This window comes from Tinamus guttatus, unplaced genomic scaffold, assembly GCF_059628265.1.
Source record: "Tinamus guttatus ecotype Peru unplaced genomic scaffold, ASM5962826v1 Tinamus_guttatus_pri_ptg000364l, whole genome shotgun sequence".
In the NCBI taxonomy this organism is placed as follows: domain Eukaryota; kingdom Metazoa; phylum Chordata; class Aves; order Tinamiformes; family Tinamidae; genus Tinamus; species Tinamus guttatus.
Genome location: NW_028288898.1, coordinates 2,438,450 through 2,465,233, shown reverse-complemented (window position 1 = coordinate 2,465,233; position 26,784 = coordinate 2,438,450). Strand labels below are relative to the sequence as shown.

The 26,784-nt window shown below is 52.5% G+C and overlaps 1 protein-coding gene across 1 annotated transcript; it reads right to left on the bottom strand.

Moving 5' to 3' along the window:
- Positions 1–1,827: 1,827 nt before the first annotated feature.
- HDLBP (high density lipoprotein binding protein) lies at positions 1,828–25,590 on the bottom strand. Its single transcript, XM_088530220.1, has 28 exons — positions 25,469–25,590; positions 16,994–17,061; positions 16,431–16,543; positions 15,836–15,990; positions 15,359–15,574; positions 13,569–13,775; positions 13,170–13,385; positions 12,182–12,388; positions 11,866–11,973; positions 11,228–11,332; positions 11,030–11,108; positions 10,308–10,447; positions 9,929–10,033; positions 9,569–9,682; positions 9,171–9,257; positions 8,884–9,015; positions 7,772–7,990; positions 6,734–6,955; positions 6,308–6,526; positions 5,545–5,683; positions 5,164–5,309; positions 4,736–4,840; positions 4,397–4,531; positions 3,831–3,974; positions 3,481–3,666; positions 3,248–3,364; positions 2,752–2,880; positions 1,828–2,377 (listed from the first exon to the last, which is right to left on the bottom strand). The coding sequence occupies exons 3-28, from the start codon at positions 16,504–16,506 to the stop codon at positions 2,291–2,293; spliced, it is 3,795 nt and encodes a 1,264-aa protein (XP_088386346.1). The 5' UTR covers positions 16,507–16,543; positions 16,994–17,061; positions 25,469–25,590; the 3' UTR covers positions 1,828–2,290.
- Between the last annotated feature and the right edge of the window lie 1,194 nt (positions 25,591–26,784).

The following is a 26,784-nucleotide window of genomic DNA, read 5'->3' as shown; positions in this document are numbered from 1 at the left end:
TGTTAACCCAGAACGGGAACACAGGGTGGCTTTGCTGCTGCCAGCAGCAGTGACCTCCCCTGCGGCAGCGCTGCGGGCAAAGCCCCGAGGGCCAAGGCTGCAGGGGGGCACTAGTTCCCTGCGCCGCTGCCACCACGGCCGGGCCCTGCCCTTGCTACCTGCCCCTTGTCCCTCCGTCGCGGGGCACGGGACAGCCTCACGCTGGGCTCAGCCCAGGCCCAGGGCTGCCACTTTGGCTCTCAGCCCCGCCTAGGGAGGAAACAAAAACCATCCGCAACGCTCCAGAGCTGTTTCAGGTTTTATTTTAGAATTTATAAAATTCCAGTGTCATCCATACTCATGAGCCTTTTTACATGTTTGCATATAGTCTCCAAATTCCAAAGTTAAGGCCAAGGGATCATTGCTATGGAAACGTACAATATGGAAGACGTCAGAGAGGAAATGGACACATGCCACGGGCTGCTGCGCGCGGGGGGACAGTACTAGGTACAATCACTTCACGACCTGCTGCAGCGCGGAGGGGCGGGGGGCACGGCCGCGGTGCCCCCAGGGTAACGCAAGCCGAGCTGTGCAACTGGTGCGAAGACTAGGGGCCTAAAGAGGAAGGAGGGCGTTGTGACCGGCTCGGTGACGTAGGACAGGCCGAAGCTACAGGGCAATAACTGTTTTCGGGCAGACGCGGAGGGGAGGGGGGTCTCCTGGTTCTAACCCACCCTGTGTGCTGGGGACCTGGTCGCTTGGGGCCCTTTCTGCAACTTGCTGATAGCACTATGAGGGTTTGGTTCACCTCGCAGCCGCTTCCAGGAGGAGTGAGGGCAGGAAGGAGAAGCGGGAGCATCTCGGGCCTGGCTGGGAAAGGCAAGAAGAGGGGGCCCAGCCTTCCCACATTTGGGCCTTTGCCCTGTAAGCAGCATGAGAAGAGAGGCCGGGGCCTCCTGCTTGTCCAAGAGCTGAAGCAGCTGAGGGAGAGGAAGGGCTCAGACCACAACCTCTGGAGGCGCCATGGGACCTTCCCCCTGCCTTTCTCCACCAGGACACGGATTTTCCTCTTAGTGGCTGGAGGAGCTTGGACAGGGGCTCTGCGGGAGGCAGGGCCACAGCACGGGCAGCCCAGCACACAAGGTGGCCCAGCTCTCCACCCGCCAGAGCAGCCGTCCAGCTCCCAGCAAGGCCAGGGTGATCTTGGCAGCACGGAGGGGCAACCAAGCCCGGGCGTCTCCGGCCCCGCGCTCGGCTCCTGCAGCCCCGGGGAGGGCGCTCTGCTCTGGTCCACAGGGTGGGAGCTGGGGAGCTGCTTAAGCCACCTCCCCGGGGAGGCCCCCATCGTCCTGACTTTTGAGGTAGAAAGAAGGCAATAGCTGTAGGCGGCCCCGCCACTCGTGCCTGGAGGCCGTCGCAGCCTCCGCTCCGCATCAGCGCAGCGGCCTCGCGCGCCCTCCCCCTCGTCCCGGGCGGTACTTCTGTCACGTGCTGCCTCACCTGCCTACCCCCCGCTAGGAGCAGGCTCTGCAATCACCACCTGGAAGACTCGGCAGCAGGGCCGGGCTCGAGGCACTGCCCGCGGCGGCTCCATGCACGCGGCAGCCTCCCGGGGCTCTGCTCCCTTCCTTCGCTGCTGCCTCTCCAGCCTAGCGCAGCTTTTGTGCCTTTGAAAAGCAACTTTGGGGTCTTTCAGGTTATGTTTTAAGCTCTCCCCACAGTCAGCTATCAGCATTAAATGAATTTTTGGCAGTTCAAAAGGAAAACAAAAAAAAAAAAAGAGGGTTGATTGCACTCTACAAAGGTAAGGTAAGGCCTGGGATAAACACAAAGGAAAGAGGGCAAACGTTTTGGCTTTAGAAAGTCAAGGAAATTTATTTCCTGAGGTCATGAGACAGGAAGTAGATTCCTAGCCACAGTAACGGAGGTCTCCTAATGAAGGCGAGAATGCCCAGTAAGACATGCTCGAGAGAGCAGAGTGCTCTGCTAGCGCTCGGGAAGCTGCAAATCTTAGCCACTTGGAGTCAATTATGGAGTTTCTAACGAAAACACACACATTTAGTGTTCGAATCTGAGTGGAAGGCTTGTTCCAAAGGAGGAAAGAGGATCCATCAAGAGAGGAGGGTGGGTCCTAGCCACGGTGATAGCTGAGGGGAGCAGGATGGGGTCTAGCACTCCAGCCACCATTAGGAGACCTCGTGGGGCAATTGAGTTGCGCTCCAGCCGCTGGGTCAGATTTCGGACAGGAAGGATTTGTGGCAGGTTAGTGTCAGGTCAGCGGGCTGGAGGAGATGGTTCTGCTTCCAGGTCATTATCGTTTGGGTCCCCAGGGAAGAGTCTTGGGGGCCACTTGAGCCCCAAAGCTGGGGAAGTCTTCAGAACTGCTCATATCGGGGGCCTAAAGCAAACGAAAAGGGAACAAGTTAAGCTCCTGCCCTGCTGCAAACCTGCATCGTGTGCCCGGGGCTAAGCAGAATTTCTCACAGCCCAGGAGAGAGAGGGGGCGAGGGCACAACAGGGCCAGTCAGGTTGCCCGGGGCCAGCGGTGAAGCCGTTGGCCAACGTGGATGACGTGCGTGGAAGAAGGAGACACAGAGCTCGGAGAGCAGTGGAGGCAGAGCCCAGGCCTGCGCTCAGCTTGCACGTGCCAAGGACTAAGCTCGCTGCTTGTTCTGCCTCAACTGTGCCAGCAGGGCCAGGTCCTGGGGCAGGACCAGGGCCAAGGTGCCTCACTCCCCCATCCCGCAGGCCCTCAGCAGAGGCAGCACTCACCTTCTCGTTGTTGACAGTGGCCCAGGGGGCATCTCTCACCACGAAGCCCTTGGACGGGGCCTTGGACTCCTCATGGGAAGAGGGCTTCATGTACACCTGCATTGCCTCGTTGTCCACCACATCTGCAAGCTGCAGCCACACGGCCCCATTAGAGCAGAAAAAGCACCCAAAACAACACATCCCCCTGCCAGGACCTTCCTAAGGTCGCTGAGCCACTCTACAAGGGCTGAAAACAGCATCTCTAGGAGGCAGGCTACCACCTCCTTGACTGGTGCAAGCTGCAGCCAGGCAAGTGCTTGCACGTGCATGGTGCCTCCTGACAGCAGGGCCAGAGCTTGCAGTGCGTCACTGAGCACAAGCGGGCCAACTGCCACCTGCCCCAGGGCCACGCTCTGCAAAGCCATAGGAGGAACTACCAGCTGGAGCTGCCTCGGCCACCCAGCCCGGTGAGAGATGATGTCCCTGCTCCCCCCGCCGAGACGTGCTAAGCACTTACGTATTCCTCCTCCAAGTTGAGGATGTGATCAATAGCTTCTTCCACGTTCTCCGGGAGGCCGGTCACAGTCACACAGTTAGGGTCAGGAGCTCCGCTCTGCGGGAAGCGAATGTCCACCTGCAACACAAGGAACAGGAGAGGACTTAGACCTGCCCATCTCAAATGACCTGCACCAGGAGAGCTGCAGGAGAAAAAAAGCACCCAGGCCCAGTGCCCCCAGTCTCCCTGCGCACCTTGAACTCATCCATGATTTTGCGGATGGCTTTGCCACGCGCTCCAATGATGCGTGCGTGAACACGGTGGTCCAGCGTCACATCCTCGGACACCATCTGCTCCAGCTCGCCAACAATCTTCATGATGGCATCACGGGCAGCCTCGGCATTCTTCTCGTAGCCCGTGATGGTGATCTGGTCCTGGGCCTGGGCACATGGGGACACAGATGAGTGACCAGGCCCACCAACAGCTGAGCCATCTTTTTCCTTTAATTCCAAAGGCAGCATAGGGATGTCAGAGCTCTACAGAGGACGCTGTGCGTCCTACTCTGAGACCACCAGCTGCTTCCTTGTGCCCCCTCCGCCCTCACCTGGCTCTCATCATCCTTGTCCGGGAACTGGATGTTGACCTCGTGCTCTGTGCGTATCTGGGTGATCACTGCTCCCTTTCTTCCAATGATTTTAGGGTGATACTTGGGATCCACAGTGACTGTCAGCTTAAAGCTTCGCAAGGCCTGGAATGGAGCAGCAGAATGAGGCACAGCAGCAGGGACCGTGCCACAGCAGCAACACTGACGTCCCTCCGAGTTCCAACATTTCCTTCTGGCTCAGGTGTTCCCTGCACATGCAGGGCAAATTGTGCAGGGTCCTTCTGAGTGCACCTGGCTATGGAAAAGCATCAGCTGGGGCTTTGCGCTCTAGCCAAGTCCAGCAAGAACTTCCAAGCAGCAACCAGCTCATCCCTCATGCTCAGAGCTGGGACAAGGAAGGCACAGAAGGACTTCCAGCACCATGAGTTCCCACATGGAAGTGTCTGGGAGGAACACGGAGTTGTGATAAAGCCCTGGGACGTCCGGAGTTTCCCCGCGGCAGAATCCAAACACTCTCCCCTGCCAGCTCACATTGAAGAGGCCTCGTCTGGCCCTCCCAGCCTTACCCTATCCTCTTGCTCAGCTTGCAGCTCCTTCACTCTTTCCAGCAGCCCCGTCTTGGCACGGTCCAAGTTGGCGGCCAGCCCGGTGATGGTGATGATATCCGACTGCAGCTCCGGAGCAGGGACTTGGATGTTCACCTGAGCAACACATACCAACTGTCATCTCGTACCACTATTCAATGCAGGGCCACTTGAGACCCCAGAGACTAAATTACACAGTTAAATTACTCTCATTTTGGTGTTATAGAGGTGGCTTTGCCACCATGACAGTGCTGAGCCTTGTCACAACCCCAGTCATGTTCAGATTCTCCAGCACACTGGAGACCAGAGGGAGCGACTTACTTCAAACTCGTCCATCATTTTGCGGATGCCGCTTCCTTTCTGGCCAATGATGTAACGGTGAAGATCAAAGGGAACCTCCACCTCAATGGTGACAGGAACCAGGGCCTGCAGGGAAGGAAGCGCAGGTCAGCGGAGCAAAGACCCCTTTCATCTCTCAGCTTGCTCAAAAGAACAACTCACTGAAGTGAGATACACGTTCTCATAGCCACAGTGGAAGCTCTAAAGGGGGAGAGAGCAGCTACGAACACACTCAGCTCTGGCAACTGCTCATACCCTATGATCCCAGGCCAAATGACAGAGCAGTAGCAGGAGTGCCCCTTGGAAGGGCACGTTTGGTGACCAGAGCGATAGCAAACATGACTGGAGAGTTTTATTACGCTTTTTGCACTGGGGCACCGTGACATCGCAGACCTTGGAAGCCCACGAACCTGCAGCGCCTCCTTGGCTGCCTCACACTTCTCCCTGCGGCCGGAGATGACGATGATATCGCACTTCTTGGGAGAGCTGGGGTCCCCATCCTTGCCTTCACCTCCCTCCTCACCGTTCTCCTGCACCGCTGGCTCCGCCACGGGGACTGGCAAAATGGAAAACGTCACACTAAACATGTGGAGCCCTCCAGATTTGCAGTTTCACCTCCTCAAATCATCCCTTTTCCCCAAAATGACTAGGCTAATGCTGAGCCCAGACTAAGGACACGGCAGGGAACATCTGGGGTTACTTCTCCACAGACTTTAGCTAGCAAATAGCCAAGATGCTACTCATCTTCCCCACTACCCTGTGAACATGCACCTCCCACCCCCCGGGAATACCTGGGTTCTCCTCCCTGTCAGGGAATTTGATCTGGACACCATAGTCCCGGGTGATCTGCTGGATGCGGGATCCTTTGGGGCCCATAATGGAGCGGTGGAACTTTTGTGGGATGGTGCACTCGATTGTCACTTGAGCTTCCTGCGAGAAAGCAGAGTTGCTCTATTGCCATGCAGCCACTTTCACACCGGAATCCATAACGGACATGCGAGGACATAAAAGCTGGTTCCCTAGAAAGTTCCCTAGAATCCCTCCTATTCTCCAAGGAGTTAGCAGAGGATTTCTGAACAAAGGTTGCCTCCAACCCGTGATGTTAAGGGCTTTAGAGACCAAAGCTCAAGCTTTCTATGATTCTGAAAGGGCAGGAACGATGCAGAGAAAGGAAAAAGAAAAAAGGGAAGAGAGAGCACAAGTCGGTCTGCTGGCTGCTTCTGAAAGCCAGTGCTGACAGAAGAAAAGCCAGGCAGCAGCCAGAAGATCCACCATGGAGAGACACAAGAAGGCTCCAACCTTTTAATGACTCAAAGTATACCAAGGAAAAACCTCCATTTCCACTCCCAGACACCACAGGGATTGCAGAAGGGGCAATTCCTTTGTGCAACTTTGTCTTTTTAAAGCCAATAACTATTCCCCAGTCTGGGATCTAAAGTTCGCAGGCCCTAGGTTGCCACAGGACTTGTTTATATGAAGTTTGGCTGTCCACAGGTTCAAGAACAGCACTGCTGAAGCAGCAAAGTGAGGAAACCCGGCTTTCCTCGGACATACCAGGTCCTCGATGATCTCCTGGATACGTTTCTTGGCTGCCTCCACGCAATCCTTGGCTCCTTTGAGGGTGACTTTGTCGCTCTGAGTGCCAGAGCGTGGGAAGCTGACCATGACCCCACCGTACTCGTCAGCGATCTCGCGCAGAACTTGGCCTCTCCGGATGACAAAGTGGCGATGGTGCTTAGGGTCAACCACCATGGAGTCCTCCACCACGTTATCCTGCCCACAGACGACACTCAGTCAACCCTGCCTGTTCTGGTGGTAATCATTAGTTTCCTGTACTCAACAACAGTCAGAAAATCCCAACAACACTGTCAGCATGGGGATCTTTTCGAGCTCCCGTGAAGTGGTTTTAGGGCAAGCAGATCCTCCACCCTGGAAGGTCCTCCACACTACAGGGATGGGTAGGAGAAGAGAAGTTCTCACCAGGTTCTTGATGAGGGCCTCCAGCTCCTTCTGTGCCTCCTTGACAGCCTCCTCAGTCCCCATGATAGTGATCAGCTCCTGATCTTTGTCCTCGGAGGTTGGGAAGATGATGCGGGCGCCAGTGTTGTCACGCACCTTACGGATGTTGCCACCGCCTTTGCCGATAAGGAACTTGTGGTACTCGGGCTTTGCACGGAGGTCCACGGTGTAGCTCTTTGTTTGCTGAAAGGAGTCGGATAAACCAGGGAACAATATACAGAATGTGTACATCCACATCAGCAGCGTGTACAGTGTCCTGCACACACACTGCTTCAAGAGCAAGGCAAGTGCAGTCTGATGTCTGAAAATCGAAGGTATGATGTCTTAAAGATAAACTACTACGCGAAGACACCCCAGTGCTGAAGAGCTACCTCTGCACTGAGCGGGACTAGAGAGCACACGAGCAGAAGAGACTTCCCCTGAAGAAGGCCCTGACGCTTGCACAAGGCAGCGTAACCACTTGAGGGCTGCTTTAAACTGAGAGGACTCAAACATATGGACAAGCTGCAGAGGGGCCTCTTTGGCTAACAGAAATTGCTAGCTAGTCCCAACTCAGGACAAGGTCTTGCAACCAGAGGCTCCCAAACCCAGGTACATGCACTGAAATGGAAGACCCGTGACAACTGCTGGAACTTGGGAGATCAAAAAAAAAATTCACAGGGAGCGAGATAAGATAGGGATATATGTAAAGAAAGCTGTTTCAGGGCAGTGTAGTTACCTAACAGCATTTAAACCCCAGGAATGGAGGGCCTTAGTGCTTTTAACACATTTCCAGCCCGTAAAAAGAAGTGTTAGAGCAATTTCTTCTGCCTGCAGGGATGGAACATATTGTCCGAGGGATGGAAGTACATTTTTCTTTCAATTGCCCTCAAATCCCTCAAAAGATGATGGAACTGTCCAATGCCAGAGGCTTTCCAGCAGGCAGAAGGGATCACTTCAACCCCAGAAGAGAAAGGACAGGCCAAACCAATGTGCTGCTTCCCCTGGGACAGGGCTAACCTTCTCCTCTGCCAGGTGCAGCAGCTGTTTCTTGGCTTTCTCCACATCCTGGGCTGGGCCCCTGATGGTCACAGTGTCGCTGCCAGAGCCTTCAGTGGGGAAGTGAATGTGGACTCCGCCGCACTCCTCCATGATGGAGCGGATGAAGCGGCCTTTGGCGCCGATGAGGGAATTGTGCAGCTTGGAGGGAATTGACACCTCCACCTCTGTGATGTTGGCCTGAAAGAGAGCAGTGCCAGGCAGCTGGTCAGCTGCAGAACTGTGTTCATCCCCGCTTGGCGTAGCATGCGACCTCCACGCTGCTGGTTTCTACAGACAGCTGTACAAAATGCCTGATGGAGAGGTTTGAGACTGGCTGCTGCTGACACAGGAACAGCCAGAGACAGGAGGAACAGCACCACAGCACAGTTAGTTCTAGAAGAACAATATCCCTTCCCCAAGGGAAAAAAAAAAAAGACACCACAAATGCAAAATCATTTTCTGATTAAAAAAAAAAAAAAAAAGAGGCTGCACCTGCCTCCAGGAGTTCATGTGAAGGGGCAGGAGCTGCTCAGGGCTACTGCATTTTGTGGGAGATGCTGGTGGAGCTGAGTGAGCTCAGAGCACCTCTCAAAGCAAGTACAGGAGCCTGCTCTCTGGTAACGTGTGAGACACTAGCCTGGCTGCTGTAGAGAGTCCGTCCTGGGAGACGGCTCTCCCACCACAAGGCTTTCATGTTAACAACACAGCTCGGATCCTTGCTTCATTCAAGGTGAGCTATCCTCGTTAATGCTGAGGGCATTTTTAGTCTCCTTGAGCTCGGTTAAAGCATTGCTTTCCCTAGATCACCCATGCCAATTTCAGAGGGACAGTCCTACCTGCATCTGGGCAAGCCGGACAAAGAGGCTTCTCTGAAAAAGGTGCCAAATGACACAGGCCTAAATCAGAGCTCTCTGGACAAGGAGCTACAGGCAGCTTTTGCTAAGAACTTGGGTTTAAGATCCAAGAATGCCCCGAGGTGCACTTCCTGGTTCCTCCCTGTCCTTCCCTGTTACAGCCACTTCTTCTCTATTTATGCCTTTTAGCAACATTTTAAGGTTCCTCATCTGCAGCAGAGCAGTCGCTTCACTTACCAGCTCCTTCTGGATGGCAAGGATTCTGTGGCGAGCAGCTTCGCAGTTTGCTCTCTTGCCTGTGATAACAATTGTCTCCGAGTTGCTGTTCTCTGCTGGGAGATCAATTTTGGTGTTGCTTTCTTCACGGATCTGCCACAGAGAGAAAACTCATTTCAGAGATGTCCCAAATGAAAACAAAGCCCTTGGAGGTTACATTTCACCAAAGAGCAGGAGACCACAGTGAATGGGGATTTAGCTGCAGGCAGAGACCACGCTGGGCCCTGGAGACAGGAAAGCTATCTCACCTTCTTGATGTTGGCGCCTCCTTTCCCTATGATGTTCTTGTGGAATTGTTTGAAGATGGGGACAGAAATAGAAAAGCTGTTTTCAACCTGAGAGAGAAAGAAAAGGAGAATTCAAGATCACCCTGTCAGCCAAGCCAGGGCCTGCTCCAGGATCTTGATAAACGCAAGTTCTTGACAATAAGCTAAGACCCAAGTTCTCTGTAGAACAGACTTGCAAGGACGAGCAAAAGTGTGTCCCTTGCCATGTTGTCTTCAAATAAGAGGCATTATCCTCTTGCACAGAGTTTGTATGCAGAGCACATTTTAGCCCCAGCTAAGCTATAGTGACAATACAGTTGTGCTTTATTCCAGGGCCACCTAGGTGTGCAGGACAGAAGAACACACAGAACTCCTCTTACCAAGTCTGCCACCATCTTTTGCATGTACTTGGTGCACTTCTCTACTTCGTTCTTGGGACCTCTAAGTTGGACGATGTCACTCTTGTGCGCTGGGTCTGGGAAGTTGATGATAACCTGCAAGAAGTGGTCATTTAAAGGCAAAAAACAAGCAAATGTGAGAACTGCTGTATGTCAGGCATGTGCAAAAGCCTGGGATCCTACACGCCCTCCGTCCCATTTGGAAAAGTGCAGCCACATTAGCAACTTCTCGCCAAGAGAACAGTCTTCTTATACTTAATAGATATGGATTCAGCTATAATGACACTTTTATCTCAGTAGGAAACACCCCTTCTGGGTTCCCCATCCCCTGGAAACCCTCACCTCTGGAAATTTCTCCCGGATTTCCCGGATCCGCTCGCCCTTCTGCCCAATGATGGTCCGGTGGAATTTCTGCTCAATGATTAGGTCCTTGGTGCGTTCATTTTCCTGATGAGGATAGAGATTACAGTCAGGTTTGCAGCAGGAGAGCCACACAACTTTAGCTACCAGTTTGCTGCCTGACAGTTCTACTCATTATTAATATCTGTTCTCCCTAGACAAAATTTGTTTTAGGTTGCCAGAGAAGGAGTATGAAAGGGCACAGAGGAATAGATCTGTGAGCAGGAACTTTGCCAGCATGTCCAAAACCTCAGGAGGTGAGGACACAGTGGAACACAAGAGCCCTACCTCTGCGGCCTCCCAGGCATCACGTCCTACTCACCATACGGGAAGCGAGTTCCAGCAGCTCTTTTTTGGCCTGTTGGACCCCCTGTGGGTCTCCTTCGATTCTGATCAGGTTGCTCTTCTCGTTGTCCGGAGGAATACGCACAGACACCTTGTAGAGGTCCTTGATTCTGTTAACTGCAAGGGGAGGAATGTGCTGACACAGTCTGCTAAGCCAAGGCTGGCTCAGGTTGTTTAAACAGTTAAGGCAGCCTCTGGGCTGGGCTTGAGACAGGGGCAACCCCTCTTCACCGCGCAGGTCAGTGAGAGCAGCTCTGTGCTGCACAAGGACCTGAACACATCCTCCCTGAGCGACACTGCATTTAGATCAGAAGATGGTCATTTCATTTCTGACCTCAAATTCTTTTGCGGGGAGAAACTCACTGGCAGATTTTCACCACTCTTTCCAACCTACTGCTAAAACGTAATTCATGTTAGCTATGGGGCTACTTGAAAGAAAGGAAAAATTAATTCTCCAACCAAATGAAAACTTCCTCCAGGACACAGCAAAATAATCTCATTGCTGTTCAACTTCCCAAGACACTGCCACAAATCAAAGCCACCCCAAGCCCTTGCTGCCCATTTCTCTCCTTGAGCCAACATTGCTCTAAAAGAACAGATGAAGCATGATGGAAACACCCACTCCGATGAGCTACTTGTCTACTAAACATCGATGGCACAGGAAGGATCGCAGCGTTGTCGGAAAGGTGCCCTACTTACTGTTAGCTCCGTTCTTGCCAATAAGGTGTCGGTGGAATTTGTGGTCAACGTTGATTTCTGCATAATCCATCCGGTTGATCTATGAGGAATTGTGCAGGGCTTAGTAATCAGGCACATGCGACACATATGTCATCATCCCCACGCTGCTGCCCCTTCTCCCTCCACATTCCTCTGGGACTGGCAATAACACCAACTTACCAGATCCTTGACCATGACTTCAATCTGTTCCTGAGCCACATTCACATCTTCTGTAGGTCCTTCCAAGGTGATTTTATCCTCTCCTTCAGTGAATTCGATGTGAACCTTTAGGGAAGACAAGCACCCAGTGAGACTTTAGCAAGCCAGGTCAGTGCTGCTAGGCAGGCCTACACATTCTGCGACGAGATGTTTTCTTTTCCATGCAAGACACAATCGTGTCTGTGTTTTCAGAAACAGGCAACTTATAATTCTGGCCATACAATAGTTGTGGCCCAAGGCTCTAACTGTGTCCTGGAGTCTGCAAGGGCTTTGAAGAAACTAGTCACCTGGCCTTTCTCCAGATATCATGTAACTCGCAATGAGAAGCCTTGCCAAACTCAACATTTGCAGCTACGTTACTACATCAGTTCTCAAACTAGTGTCTTATAAAGCTTCTTCTGAAGGGCTCAACCCATGAGCATAACTCAGGACAAGCCGTGTTTACAGCAGGAAAGAGAGCCTCTCTTAATATTAAGATCTACGTCACTTCTCCTGTGGTTTCTCCCCTGCTAGAGCACATTTATCCCTTCTACAAAGGGTGATACAGGCTAAACCCCATTTTAGAGCAGAGGGTGCAGAGCTAACCAACTCATCCATACCTTTGGCATCTGCTGAGTTATTTTGGCCAGATTTTGTCCTTTCTTTCCAATAATGAAACGATGAAGCCAAGAGGGGGCAGAGACCGAGGAGACGGTAAAACTGTTGGCCTGGAACAGAAGAACAGAGAAACTGTAGAACAGACAGACTGGGAGAGGTCTTCACACGAGTTCAGTTTCAATTTCTCTCAGCATCAGTGGCTGGTTTCAGATGAGCAGCATCTCTAATAGTCCCACAGAGACCCCGCCACGCTCGCCAGTGCTAATGGATACACCTTTACGTGTCTTCCTAAGGAGGCCTACCCCATCTTCTCAGTACCTTCGCATAGACTTCAGTCAATGCTTGCCCGAGTTTTTCAGGCTCGCCACGCAGTATCACCGTCTCCGAGCTGCTGTCAGTGGGTGGGATCTCGACCGAGACTCCAGTTTTCTCCAAGATCTCCTGCAGGGAATTCCCCTTGGGGCCGATGACATACTTGTGCTGGGACTTCTTTACCTCCACTGCAATGGTGGTTGTCTTCTTTTTCTGCACGGGCAGAGGCATGAGGGCAGCAATCAAAAGGGGGGCAGAGAAGGGCGAGAGCAAAGGAAGGGGCAGCCACCAGACAGAGTGAGAGTCTGTGCCCAGCAAAGACCAAAGCCGAGCACGCTCCATTTGGGTCCTACAGCACAATTTGGGGCCCTGCACACAGACAGCCTTGTGTTCATTGCTTCACTGGAGCTCTCTGGGGAGGGAGGAGCCCGCACACACACACAACCTTGCACAACGGGGCTCACCACGCAGCCGTCCCCCACGCAGTCCCGTAGCGCAACACCACGTAGGCTAGCGGCTGTAAGCTGATTATCTCTGTTGAAATGCAGACTGGTACAAAGACAGTCCTAACCATGGGGAAGGAGAGCCCGGCAACCCACAACAAGGATTTTCCTGGCAATGTTGGCCGTGAATAATCAATATGTGAAAATTCACTCCTCGGCAACTTCTGCTTATTGTGGCAGCACCGACAGCATCAAGAGGCCACCACTGTAGACACCATTGCCTAGTAACACCTCTGTGAGCAGGAGCCAAGGGAGCTTTCTGTGGTCTGCCGATTCCCAGGACACAGAAAAGCAAAACATCTCATCTCCCTGGTAGCATCAGTCCCATTACCCTTCTGGGGAAGGGCACAGCAAACCCCAGGGCCATGCGCTGCAAGGGCCACAGAGCTGACACAGAAAGAACGCAACGGAGAGATGCACAAGCACAACGAGAAGAGGGAGTGTGAGCAGGTGCAGAGAAGATGGCGAAGGTTCTTATGGACCGTCCCTACCTTCTCCTCGTAGATCTTCTTCACACGAGCCACGGCCTGGGCTAGCTGCTCCTTTTCTCCAGTGAAGACTATCTCTGTCTTGTTGACGCTGGGCGGGGGAATGTTGATGCGCGTCCCTGTGTCCTGCATAAGCTCGCTCACCAGCTTGTTGTAGGGGCCAGCAATGAAGGGGTGATAGACTTTCTCCACATCCAGGCGCTCCACGGCACGTTTATCCTGGAAGAGTATGGGCAGAAGGAAGAGGCAGAAGTTACAGGACCTGGGAAAGGTGCTTGTACAGGCAGCAGCACCGCACGCGTCTCTACTCAGCGATTGAATGTGCCCACGGTGGCTACAAGCACCTAAAATACCATGGAGAAGCAAAACGCCTCTCCAGATCCCATCACAGTGCCCAAGTACCTGCTCAGCCGATATCAGCAGGATCTCGTGTCGGGCCTTCTCGATGCCTTCTTTAGTGCCGGTGATCTTGATCTGATTGCTGGGGTCATCCGGGCGGGGAATCTGGATTTTGGTCGCAGTTTTGAGCTCCAGGTCCTGCAGCTTCTCGCCGTTCTTTCCGATCACAAAGCGGTGGTGCTCCTTGGGGATGGCAACTGTCGCTGAAGCCTGAAACGCAGGAACCGAGCATCTGTGAGGACCTTTGTCTGAACTGGTAGAGCCACAGGAACAGAGCCAGGGAAACCCAGTTTGGTGCTGCTCAGCGGTGTTCCTCAGAGCAAGCACAACCCCTTCCAACCACACCGAGTCCAAGGCCTGCTACTGTACCAGAACAGTTGACCCACAGAACCTGTATCCAGGAGTCTAAAAACCACCTTTCCCATCCAAATCCTGTTTGGTTGAGACACACAGATAGTGCTCTGAATTATCAAAGGCTTTCAGGATCAGATGAGGAGCTGCCAGTCACCTTGCCTAAGCCCCAGAAGCAACAGCAGAAAGCAAGTGAGAGGACGTCTCAAGGATGGAGTTTATCCGAACTCCGGCACCTGCTGCTCAGCCTACAGAGAACAAGACACATGGCCTGATTCCTAGGAAACGGAAATTCAACACCAGAGAGCTACTCCAGCAGGCAGGCAACTCAGAGAGCCTTCCTGCCATTCCCTGCAAGGTATCTTTGGTGTGACACACGTCGAGCCTGCGAGCAGTTCTGGAGGGCCCCTTGCAGAAAAGGGGCCTTCTCTCCACCTACCATTGCAGGTCTGGCTTGTAACAAGGATTGTAGACTTCTTCCTTTCTCGTTGCATGTGGTTTTGCTAGCTGGATATGATTGGTGATGCCTGGGAATATGCACCTACCAAGAGTAATTACACACACGATTCAAACTACACTGAGAGAACCACAAGACAGACGACTTGGTTTTCAACTTTTTCTACTGAAGGCAGCCAAGCCCAGGAGAAGCTGAGAACACAGACACACCTTTCAGAGCTGGGGTAGTAGGAGGTGTGTTTGGGGACACTGGGTCATGGATCTACAGCAGAACAACCCCAAGTACTTTTCCAGGCGCATGCTATTTAGGGCTTGTCCCATTCTCTTCCCTGTGGCAGGGCATGACACACGGGCTGAAAAGACACTGCATTAGCTATTGCATTAACTGCTTCAACATTACCCTAGGAGAAGCGGCTGCCACGTGTGCTGACAAGATTCCTGTGATTAGGAACTGAAGCAGCAGGTGAGGAATCCAAACCCGCACAGTCAAAAGAAGCAGCAACAGAAACAACAGGGGTTTTGGCTCCTTATCAGTGTGGCTCAACTTACACAATCCAAACCCTGGAATGAAGCTTTCACTCACCATTCCTTTTCTCTCTTTCCTCCTTTCCCTCACCCCTCTCCACTCTTCTCAACAGTTTAAGGAAGGCACAGGTTCATTCACATAAACTGCTTGCCTTGCGTGAGTGAGGAGCTGCCCCCCTCCAGCAGCAGCACCTTAGCACCAAGTCGCCGTTTGCAATGTGGCGACCACAGCCTCCACCCTTCATGCAACACCGGGGCCTGTAATTAGCTTTGAACCCTATTTTAAGCCTCATCTCCATCCCAAATTGCCAATCGGGTGCTTTGAAAACATAAGGCTAAGCTGAATTAGTCATCTAATAACACCTCTCCTGCTTATAAGTACACCCGCCCAAGGGTCTCCAAGCATCTGCGCGTCACGGGGAAGAGTGACGACCAAGCAAGGAACAGTTAGGTGCCCTCACCTGAGTCTGCAGCCGAGCGACAATCTCCTTCCGAGCCTTCATGACGGCTTCCAGCTTGCCAGAGACCATGATGGAAAGGCCCTGGTCCTTCGCAAGAGACAGCTCCAGGTGAGCTCCTGTCTTCTGCATGATGTCCAGGCAGATCTTGGCCTGCTCGCCTTCTCCAAACTGGTTCATGTCCTTGTACTTCCTCTCCTCCAGTGGCACGTGGAACACCTGCTCAGCCAGAGCGCAGGTAAGGAAAGGACATGTGTATTTGGTAAGGTTTGGAACGCTCCAGCATCTCCTTGTGTCTCTGCCACCCTGGACTAGCAATTCCCAGGTTTGTGCAACCCTTCCCAGGGGAGACACTGGATGCCAGGGAAATGGCAAGTGTGCTGCGGCAGAAGGACTGTCCTGCTCTTTAGGTGTCTTCCTAAAACTTTGTGCCCAAAGTGCTATAGGGGAGACAAACTTTAAACCTCGTCTTCCACCAACCTGAGTGATGACAGAAGCCTTTATGGGTCGAATCTTGCACCAGGGCCCAGCCGGTTCCTGGGCGGTTTCCAAACATGGTGCTTTCTCAGGGAGCGGAGGGAAGGCTTCCTTGTAGGTTGGAGGATCATTCTCTTCTTCAGAGTTTAAAGCTGTAACTAGAACGAGGCAAACAGGGCGGTAAGATGCTCTCTAGGTAGAAATGCCCCTCTTCATAGCAGTCTACATGTATTTAGGCACTAGTAACGAGGGCGAGCAAACAACTTGTGCTTTATTGTGCTTCCCATGACAGTTATGCTCGCAGAGCCGCCACGTCTGGAGCACAACCGGCCAAGGCAGAGCACAGGCTGCACAAGACAACCCCTGCCTGAGTGGCCTTGTCCGACTGCATGTTCAATTCAGCCGGAGAACGGGTGCAGAAACCACCCAAAAGTCAGTTAACAGAGTCACACCAGTGGCACCCAGACGAGCAAAGGGAGCACGTGAGCCCAGCGCACTAATCCCACGAGGCTCCTTTGCGGCGCCACTCGCGCATCTCCTGCCCTGCAGGGTTGGCTGTACCCGCTCGCGGGGAACCGCCGCGGCGGCGCGTCCTCACCTTTCACGTGCTGCTGAGCCAGGCCGCTGCGGTGTTCAGCGAAGCTCTCCTGGGTCAGAACTGCCACGGAGCTCATTGTCGACTTCCCACCCACACACAATCCGGGTTTGCCACTGCAAGAGAAGGCGCCAGGCGGCGCCGCCAGCGACCCTTTAGTGGTGACGAGGACGCGTGGTTACTAAACCCACCCTGGTAACAGGTCTGCCGTCCCAGCAGCTGCCCGGTTTTCTCGCCACACTGGACAGGAGGCTGGGAGGGGATGCGTAGCCTCAGAAGGTCACCGGCAAGGGGTACAACAGAAGTTGCTAACACGCATTCCAACTAGCCTATGCATTAAAACATCTAATTTTCTAATGAGAGTGTGAAAGGCTGGATAGGCAGCAAAAAACCACTGGATAACTCCTCCCAAAAGCCGTACAGGCCCATATGGAAGTTGCCTCTTCCTAAAGGTTGCTCCCACAGGTGTCTGACCTCCCGCTGCATTTGGGATGTGCTCGGACCCTCCTCAGACACACGAGCAGCCCAGCAAGGCTGTCCTTGGCCTCCCCAGAACAGGCACTCACCAGCTAAATGGTCAGTAGCCAGAGAGTCCGTCCTGTACGCTGCCCGTCTGTCAGCCTGCCAGCTTTTGCTGTAGAGAAAAGAAAGGAAAAAACATATAAAAATAGGTATAGAGGTGCCCGCCTGCACTGGCTGCGGGAGAAGAGGAAGGTCCCGCGGGGCCCGGCGCTGCCTCCGGCCTGAGGTCGCTCCCGGTGCGGCCCGGGGGGGGCGGCGGTGCCCGGGGGCGGGGGGGCGGCGCGGCCAGCGCCACCTCAGCACTGGCGGCGGGGGCGGGGCGCGCGCGGGCGGGGCGGCGCCTTAAAGGGCCCCCGCGCTGCCGCCACGTCCCTGGCCGGGAAGGGGGTGGGGGCACCAAAACTGCCCCCCGCTCCAGCTCCCCCTGCGGGGCCTCCCCGTCGGCCCGCGCGGAAACTCAATCGGCTCCGCAGTGGCGGGGAGCGAACTGGAGCCGCGGTTGCAACGCGATCCCGCACCGGGGGAGGGGGGGGGACACACGGGGACACGGGCCTGGCGCGGCCGCCCCGGGGGAAGCTGCGGAGCCGGGGCCTCGCGCTGGCCCCGCGCCCGGAAGGCTGCGCGGAGGCCGGCGCCGCTCCCGCGGCTCCCTGAAGGCGAGGAGGCCCCGCTGACACGTCGGTGCCCGCGGCAGGAAGGGAGGCCGTCCCTGCCCCCTCCCCCAGCCTCCACGTCGGCACCGCCCCCCCTCCCCGCCGCGGCGAAGCAGCAGCGAGGGGGACACGCGGGGCCCCGTCCCGCAACTTACTTGGTGCCGTGGCCGCCGCCCGCCCCGCCGGAGAAGCCCCGCGGCGCTGCGGGCAGGGCCGCCCCGCGCCTATATAGGCCGCGCCGCTGCCAATGGCGGCGCCGCACGTCAGCGGGAGCGGCCCGGCCCGGCCCGGCCCCGCGCGGGAGGCGCCCGCGCCGCAAGGGAGCCGCTTCGGCGGCCCCGCAGGCACGGCGGGAGGCGCGAGCCCCCTCCCCGCCCGCGGCGAGCCGGGCCGCAGGCGCCCCCAAAGGCTGGTTCCCACGCGGACACACGCGAGCGGCGCGCGGGGCCCCGCAAAGTTATTTTTTGGGGTGGTTGAGGTGCTACGGCAACACCCATACCCATCAGCCATGGCAAAGCCAACCAACAGTTTAATAAAATGGATCTAAAAGCAAAACTAATGGAGCAGACAAAGGCACAAGTCAGAGTCAGGCCTGCCATTTATACTGAGACAGGCATTTGATCACAATTTTACATGAATTTGGCTTTTAGGAAAAGTTAAGACATCAAATAACCAAAGGAAAAAATAGGGAATGAGATATTACTAGAAATAGTACCTTCAAATCAAGAATGGCTCAGATGAATTTTCTGCCTGTATTTCAAGTTTACAGGCGTGTGCACAAATTGGAAAGTTTGTCAGACTAGAGGAAAGTTCAGGTCTTCCACCTTTTGGAGCCAAAACCCACTCTTAAGTACTCTTTAAACAAGAGGGGCTAAGTGAAATAAAGTATCTTCCCGTGGCGTGTTACATGTTTACAGAGAAGCAAAACACTGACTCCATGCAAGAACGGGAAGAGAGATGCAGGAAATGAGCTCCCCAATAGATCATTGGGGAAACTGTAAAAGGAGAGGGGGAAAAAAACAAAAAACTCCCAGCAAAAAAATAGCCCAAAGCTGCATTTCAAAGGCTGCTCACACTTAAATATCACAGGGTTACCCAAGGAAGGAGAAGGTGACAGCACAAAACAAAGTGGGCACTATTTCCTTGCCCATTTTCAGAAGAAAACCTTCATTTTCGTCTCCACTGCCTACATGGATCCAATTCTTTTCTTTACCTTTTCCGCATCTCTCCTTCCCTCTCCCTTAGCAATTGCAGCTTATAATGAACACGTGGCAATTTTAAAAATAAAAAGATGTTGCCAGAGCTCTCACACACCGTGTATCACATAGCTTGGAAACTCAAGGGACATGCAAGCCCTGAACTTGACCCTCCCCCCCGCCTTTTTTTTTTGTTTGTTTGTTTTGTTTTGTTTTTGGTATTATCTGTCATATATTTAGGGATTTTAAAAGCTTACCCTGTCCTTAAATCTGCCACCAGGGTCCCTGATATGCTCCTGCAGGTGTTCGCAGACAGGTGGGATTTAGGTACCTATTTGCCACGGTTAAGCCATGGCAAACGCTCCTTTTCCCAGAGGCTTAATTTAGGTAAACAGATGGAGCAAAAGGGAGGGAAAAAAAAAAAGGAAAAAAACTGTCTAGAAAATTCACAAGACAACCCAAATGACAATATTTATGGGGGAAAGCAGGGTGACACGGAGAGGATCTGCAATTGAAGTGCGGAAAATTTAAGCAGATGCAGTTTTTTTTTTTTTAATTTTTAATCCAGTTCGGCTGCTTTTAGTCCAGGTCTTGCACAGAAAAGCCTAAGTGAGGTTGCTCATGGCTCCTCCAAAGCTTTTAAAGGTTGCTCAGCTACTAATATTTATTGGATAACGAAGACTTACGGGAATGTCAGCGCTTCATTTTTATAAACTTTATCCGTTCCCTGGTATGCTTTCCTCAGCATTGCAGTTCCCCGAGTCACGCCGCTCTGCAAGGCCCTTCCATTGGGGGGGGATTTTTACTTCTGTCTTTTGGTAAAAATGAGCAATTTGAAAATAAGAACCTTAACAGTTGCATCATGAGCATAAAATAACCCCCCTCCCAAAAACTAATAACAGAATTAAACTCGCAGGGACCACCATCGATTTGTCGGTAGCAGGAATGACTTGAAATTGGGGAAATCTTCCATTTGGCAGCATTTCCCTCTGAAAAGGCAGAGAGCACTTTCCAAAAACAATAGCAAGCTCCTCACTTCTGGTCCTGCCTTTCCCTTTGTCCTACTCGCAGCACACAGGACAGGGGCTCAGTCTGGCCACAGCCGAGAGCTAATTCCTAATCTCCACCAGGCCAAGCGAACCGCTCTCGATGTGTTCGGCAGAATTCCATCACGATGATCCAAACCGACAGCGAGAGCACCAGACATGCTACGCTTTCAGCTCCATGAAGCCCTTTCGAGCCCATGGTGAAAGGAGAAGCGAGCAAAGCCATTTCCACCCACAGCAACGACTTTAATATTATTTTATGCTTGGAGAACGGGAGCCTTTCAGCTCCCACCCTGCTCGGCCCCAGGTTTGGGTTGGTTGGGTGGTTTTAGGTAGAAGTTTCTTCTGCTTTGATACTTGCAGCCCTCCACACTGTTCTTGTCTCTCCTGGATGAGCTGGGTAGTGCCCTGATTAGTAAGAGCTTTCAGATAGAATTTGGGGAGGGTTAAAACATCTTTTATTGTCAAGAACTTGTGAACTTCTTGTGTAGACACTTGCTGTTTCCTCCCTTTCAGCCACAGTTCTGCCTCAATTAGCAGAGCCAGCAACTTGATGTTTTAACTTTGTTTATAAGAGCAGACGTTGGCTGTTTTTAGCTTTCCCCACTGCTATTTAAGCAGTTCTGCTTAGAGCTAAGTCACTTAATCACACAATGCTGTCCGCCAGGGCCTCACAGGGTCCCCATAAACCTATAACACTGACTCTCAGGAGACTGTAGCAACTCCATGCTAAAGATACAAACACAGGCAACAACAGGTCAGTTTTTTTTTCTCCTCCCTCCTCACCCCATCTGCTCCCTGAGTTGTTCTCCTTGGCTTTCCTTTCTCCTGCTCCACAGTGGGTTTACCTTCTGCTTTATCACTTGAGCAGAGATAAGGTGAGCTTTACTTTTCACCAGGTGCTGGAGCCAGGTTTCCAAAGAGCAGAGCGAAGGGCAGGGGAGGTCGGATGAGCCCTAGGGCCTCCAGCACCCACAGCGAGACACAGCCAACCCCGACTCCTCTGCTCCTTGCCCAAGGTTACAAGCAAGGATGAATCCAGTTCGATAACTCCCCATGTCTCATCCCAGTGGGGTTTCTCTGGCGTTGTCTCTGTTTCTTGGAGTAGGGGCATCTTGCTTGGATCAGCTCCTTGGTCTCCTCCTCCTTTCTCCTGACGTGCCCCACATATCTGTCCCATGCCCTCTGTCCCCGTTCCTGCCACACGGCCAGCCCCAGGCTTTGTTTGTCCCTCATCTCTGGCAAACACCCAGTTGATTTTGCGAAATATCCAGCTTAACTGGCAGTGCCCAGAGCCTCAGGGCTAACACGCTGGCAGGGGAGGCAGCAAGCACTTCTGTGGGCGGAACTGTCTGAACTGAGCAAGGGGCAACAAAGTCCTCCACGTTCCTCCAAGAAGGGAGGAGGACTGATGCCCTCGCTGTGCACCAATGCCACAAACCAGCCCACGCTCAACAGCAACAGCACTCCAGTTAACTAGTCCCTGAGAACATGCTGGAGGTAGATTTTGGAAAGTTAACTCATCTATTTTGAGACAGAAGGCCAATGACCTCCCTTCAAATCGCAAGTCCTGAGTGGACCTTATCCCCTGGGACTGTGCATAAGCTCCAGCGCAGACCCCAACAAGAAGTTATCCGCTCAGTACTACAGGTAACCAGCACCAAGCTGAACTGTAACAGCCCTTTCCTCCCCTAAATCAACAGCTGCTTGGATTTATGACCACAAAGTGGTTAGTAGCAACATAGCAGTATTTATCAAGATACCAAGGAAGTAGCACTCATTTCTAGTTTTCATTCATGGATGTTCGCTGGGCAGACAAGAAGCACCGGGTACACAATAGTGATATGAATGGCTGCTCTTGATGCTTACTATAGTCATCCAGATCTGTGACATGTTTAGACACAAGTCATTTATGCTTTTTTTTTTTTCCCCTTTAATGATAAATAAATCTGGCAGCCTAATCTGAAAGCATTTCCAAACAGGTTATTTCCCAACAGTGCAAAATCCTTAGGAAAGCTGCTGGAAATCACCTCCAGTCCCTGCTGGGCGTAAAACAATCGGGAACCACTTTCATTTTGCACCAGCAGACAAAAGCATTTCATTTTGCAGTTCAATTAAGCACCTCTGCTTAAGGGAGGCTGCATGCGTAACACTGAGCTATTCAGCACTTTGGAAGATGAACTCAGGAAATTATCACTCTAAGGCATGAAGTATCTAAGTTATTTAGACTTCTAATATATCTACTAATCATTTCCAAAATATTATTAGATATCCTTGAGGCTTTACTGATCTCCTGGATGCAAAATGCAGCCACACTGAAGCAGCAGGGAAAGACACAGATGTCCACCAGCAAGTTCAGAGGGAAGCATCCTGATTTTGTTGGAGCTGCTGGAAAGGAAGCTGATATTTCTGCCAGGAGAGTCCATGCAGCTAGAAACACCCCACCCAAAAATATATATATATAAATAAAATAAGTCACCTAAACGAGGGAAAACACAACCATTTCAGTTGAAACTGACACAGGTTTCTTATGAAATAAAACCACTCACCACAGCCTGACTTTCTCTTGTTGGAGTTAAATCCTTAAACACAGAAATCTTCCAGCAACCCCGACTCTTTTATACAATAGTCTAAATAAAGAAGCTTTTCCTTTTTTTTTTTTTCTTTTGCTTTAGCTAGAACTTTTTCTCCTTATTTATTGACACCTCTTTCTTCAGCTCTCCATAACACGAGGTGCATTTTCCCTGCAGCCACAGCAGCTGCAGGTTGCCAGTTTGTAGAAGGAAGATGGGCAAAATGCAGGATTTTTCCATCTCAAATGGTAACGTAACACACGAGATTCACATAGCAGGCTTTTAGGACACGGAATAGCTCTTAGAGCAAATCAAACAGAACCTAAAACAAAACAAGACACCAGCAAACACCACAGCACAGAGACAGTACGATGTAAAGCTCTCTTCTTTCAAGGTTACAGCAATCAGAAACAGAGGTCTAATCCTGCAGCTGGGCTTCTCTCCTATCTCATCCTTGGCAATTGGGGCGTTTTAATACAACTAACACCTACTTACTCCTTGTGCAGATGTTGCAAAAGGTTTGGAGGCTCTTGGGCTCTCTGTAACGCATCCTGCGACAAGTTGGACTTGTTACTCCTGGGCAAACTTGCCTATCCCAGCCCGCTTGAGAAATCCCTGTCGCAATCCCCGCAGCCTCGGTCAGGATTAGGACAGCATTTCTAAAAGGGTCCTGCTCTGGAAAGGACGCTGTTATGGTTTTTTTATCCATACAGTGTAAGGAGTTTGCAATTCCTGCTGTGGTGCCTCTCCAGACCACACTTGGGTGTCCAGTCCCGCTGAGAAGGAACCTGATGCTCTGCAATATTCAGACCTCCTTATGAATGCTTGCAAAGTGCAAAGGCAGTTTCTAGACCCATCTTGACTGCTGGCTGGTTTCTAAACACCTGCAAACACACTGCTATTTCGCGTCAAGATTCATTTTCTAAGCTTTATAAGGTGTATTCTTGAACACAAAACAAGGTTGAACCGCTACTGAACCACATTTTTAGCAGAAAGAAACAAAGTTCTCATATAAACTTTATAGTCTGCAAAGACTGTTGGTTCGAGTGGTCAGATATACCCTCCTGGTCACCTCAAGAGCCTTTTCCAGACAAATATGCATGTTCAGTGTAAATGCGAAGAAACCACAGACTGACCTCAACACTGCTGTTTGCTCTTATAGCCATTTCAACTTGTGGTAGCTGGGCCAGTTCCCAAAATACCCATGGCAAAATGGTCCCCCATGCATCTATCCCTGCTAAGAGCAAGCGCTGTTATTCTACTTAAAAGAAGTTACTAAGGTTATCAAAGGCTTGCTGGGCATAAACTCATTCCAATTCTGGATCACACAAAATCCCTTTGCTTTCATCTCCTTCATGATACCAGTCTAGAAAAACAGACGACTCATAAAAAAGGAGGGAACATCATAACCTTTATAAAAGTCAGAGTCAGAAAATCTTCAGTATTTCCAGCGAGACCACGGGATGGGAGAGAAAGAGGGCAAGAAATCAGCTTAACTTGCAATAAAGACCTAAACAGGAGTGTGCATGAAACACTGGAGTGATTTTCACAGAACAAAGTACTTTTCCTTAACCACTCCTTTAATAATAATAATAAAAAAATAATAATAATCACTTAGCAAAGTTCCTTTGGAGAACAACCTAGGCCTCCTAAATGCAGCCTCAGCAGCAAATCTCAGTCTAGAAAACGGCAATGCCTCTTGCACAAAGATCATGGGCCTCCGGATGCAGTCACCTCTGTGTCTGGAGCTTTTCCTGTGGTCGTCATTCTGATCTGTGAAAAAAAAAAACTGGAGCACAGCGGGCCTTTTGGAAGGAAAAGGGTAGAGAAGGTGGGTAATCTTCTCGAGGCCGTGCTGCATTCAGTTCTTTGTACAAACAGGAAGATGGTTGTTTCAAACAGCTTCAGTCTAAACAAAAGTCTGCAGATGCATAGCTTTGACCAGTATATGGCTATAGATTAGGTTACTGCTTCCTTTCCTGCCTCTGATGCATATTCCTGTACCAGAGGCTGGGATATTCTATGTGAAATGTCAGTTGTGATATGATATCACCTGTGAATCACTACCCAGGCCCTCATTTTTCAGCACAGGTTGGAAAAAAACAAACTGAAACACCAGATCCAAAGAAAACAGCCCCCAAAGCAAGAAAAGGGAGCTGTTACAGTGTTAAAATGCCCTCTGACCAGAGAAGAGCAATAGGGATCATTCAGAGCAACAGTACAGGAAATGGAGACCAAGTCATAAGGCAGCAGAAAGCCTTGCAGAACAAGAAGCAGGCAATACAGCAGTGTAGCATGCACCTACGCATATATTTTTCCTCTCCCATTACGCAGCACTATAGGAAAAGAGGCGACTCCCGAGCGCCTAGGAACAGTGAGGGACTTTAACCTTCGCCTCCCAGCACAGAACTGGGGACTCGGCTCCTCGAGCCCAGGGATGACTCGGAGGCTCCTCCAAGCAACGACGCCACTCCCAGCCCAGCCCGACCTCTCACCGGCTAGGACGGCCTTGGGCACGGCTGAGACCGCCGATGGGACCAAATCACGTTATCTGCGGCCAAGCCTGGGCCAGGCCTGACAAACTCATTGCACTTGCCGGCCCTGCTCTGGGGACATCCGGCAGAGAAGCTTCTAGAGGCGCCGCTTCCCTGCTCGGCCAGGCCTCAAGGGCGGGCAGAGACACTCGGAGCTCCTCAGGGGCCGCCGGAGCCCACTCGTCCCGCGCGGAGGGCAGGCGAGGGGCGCGGGCCGTGACTCAGGCCCTTCCCCTCAGCGCCTCCGCCGCCTCCATGGTGGCGGGGGAACAGACGGGGACCCCGCCGGGGCGGCACGTGGCCCGCGCGGCGCCAATGGCGAGGGCCGCCACCATAGAGCGCCAGCTAGACCTGCCGCCCGCCGAGCCCGTCTCTCTGCTGCCGCCATCTTGTCGGAGGAGGCCGAGGCCGAGCCCGCCCCGCCGTCACCGCAGCCCCGTGCCTCGCCCCGCCGCGCCACTCCCACACAACCCCCGCGCGGCCGCTACCGCTCGCCGGGCGGTGCGGAGGCCGTTACCTCTAGTGGGCCCGCAGCGAAGCTTAGGCTGGGTACGAGGCCGAGGCGCCGGCCGCCATCTTGGCAAAGAAGAGCGCTCGGCGCGACCTACCCGCATAAGGGCGGCCCCTCCCGCACGTCCCTTTGCCCGGGCGGGTCGCTATGGCGACGGGCGGCGCGCGCATGCGCGCGGAGGCCCCGCCCGCAGCGGGGCGGGGCGCGCGCGGCCGTTGGGCGGGCACGGCCGTTGGGCGGGTTGGCTGCGTGCGCGCGGGCCGGCAGGTGAGGCGGGCGGCGGGCGGCTGCGCTCGGGGAGGGCGGGAAGGGGCGGCCGCCGCCTCCGGCGCTTCCCAAGGGGATATTTTTTGGGGGAAATCCCTCGGAAAATGGGCTGGGAAGCTCCTTTAGGAGCCTTTCTTCGGGGTAGGGGCGGAGGGGAGCGCGGGGGCCGCGGGGAGGCTGGGCAGCGCGGAGTGCGGCTGAGGAAGAGGGAGCTGAGGGAGGACGGGGGCGAGCTTCGGTTCTCTCGTGAGGCGGCGATCTGCCTCGGTTTCCTAGCCGAGAGGCCGAGTAACATCCTGTCTTTCTCCACCTATCTTAAAAAAAAAAAAAAAAAGGTACTTTTTTTTTTGTGAGTCACCTAAAAGTATAAAAAAAAAAAAAACAGTCAAAACCTCACGCCGTGACTTTCAAAGATGCAGTTTCCTGTTTCTAGAGGGGGATGGGGATGTTAAAATAACAAGCAAGAGGTAAGGCAGCATCTCTGAACTCAGTGCAAGACTCCAGACGATGCTTTCTTGCACAATGCTGGCTGGGCTGAATAAACCAGAGGGTAAGGAACATGACTGACCTGCTCCAGAGGAAAATCCGGATGTCTTGGAGGCTGCGAGCTGCTGCCTGCGTGGGAGAATTTCAGCCACTGGCCTCAGGGGAATTTGATGTGAAAGGTCTTATGTGAAAGATTTCTGTGCTAGGTGCATGTATTAAGCCCTAATGTCACTCCTCCAGCTGCTTGGATGTTGCCCAGTAGCTGTGAGAAGTTGTTCTCTGCTCTCAGAAACGGTTGGGAATGTTCTCCTGTGCAGGATTTGGCTTTGTTGGGCCTTGAAAAGCCCTCGTGGAGAGTAGTTGAGCAGAGATCAGTGACATCACTTGGCAGGAAACGCTCTGGGAAGGAGGAGTTGTTATCAGAGCAATCACCACAAAGACAAAAATCTCACAAGGGACATTGCCAAGAGCCTCATTGCTCTTAGTCTGATTTGTTGATGAAAATCTAGACATGGCAAATGGCAGGTTTTGCTTTTAAGAAAAAAAATTGGCTAAAAAAATGTGTTACC

Bases quoted from the DNA above. Each gene is read 5' to 3' on its own strand.
- HDLBP (XM_088530220.1), bottom strand. From the start codon at position 16,506: ATGAGCTCCGTGGCAGTTCTGACCCAGGAGAGCTTCGCTGAACACCGC. The intron at 11,333-11,865 runs GTATGGATGAGT...TCTTCCCTAAAG, and splicing joins TAACTCAGCAGATGCCAAAG to GTTCACATCGAATTCACTGA. The intron at 3,365-3,480 runs GTGCGCAGGGAG...CTTGTGTTGCAG, and splicing joins AAATCATGGATGAGTTCAAG to GTGGACATTCGCTTCCCGCA.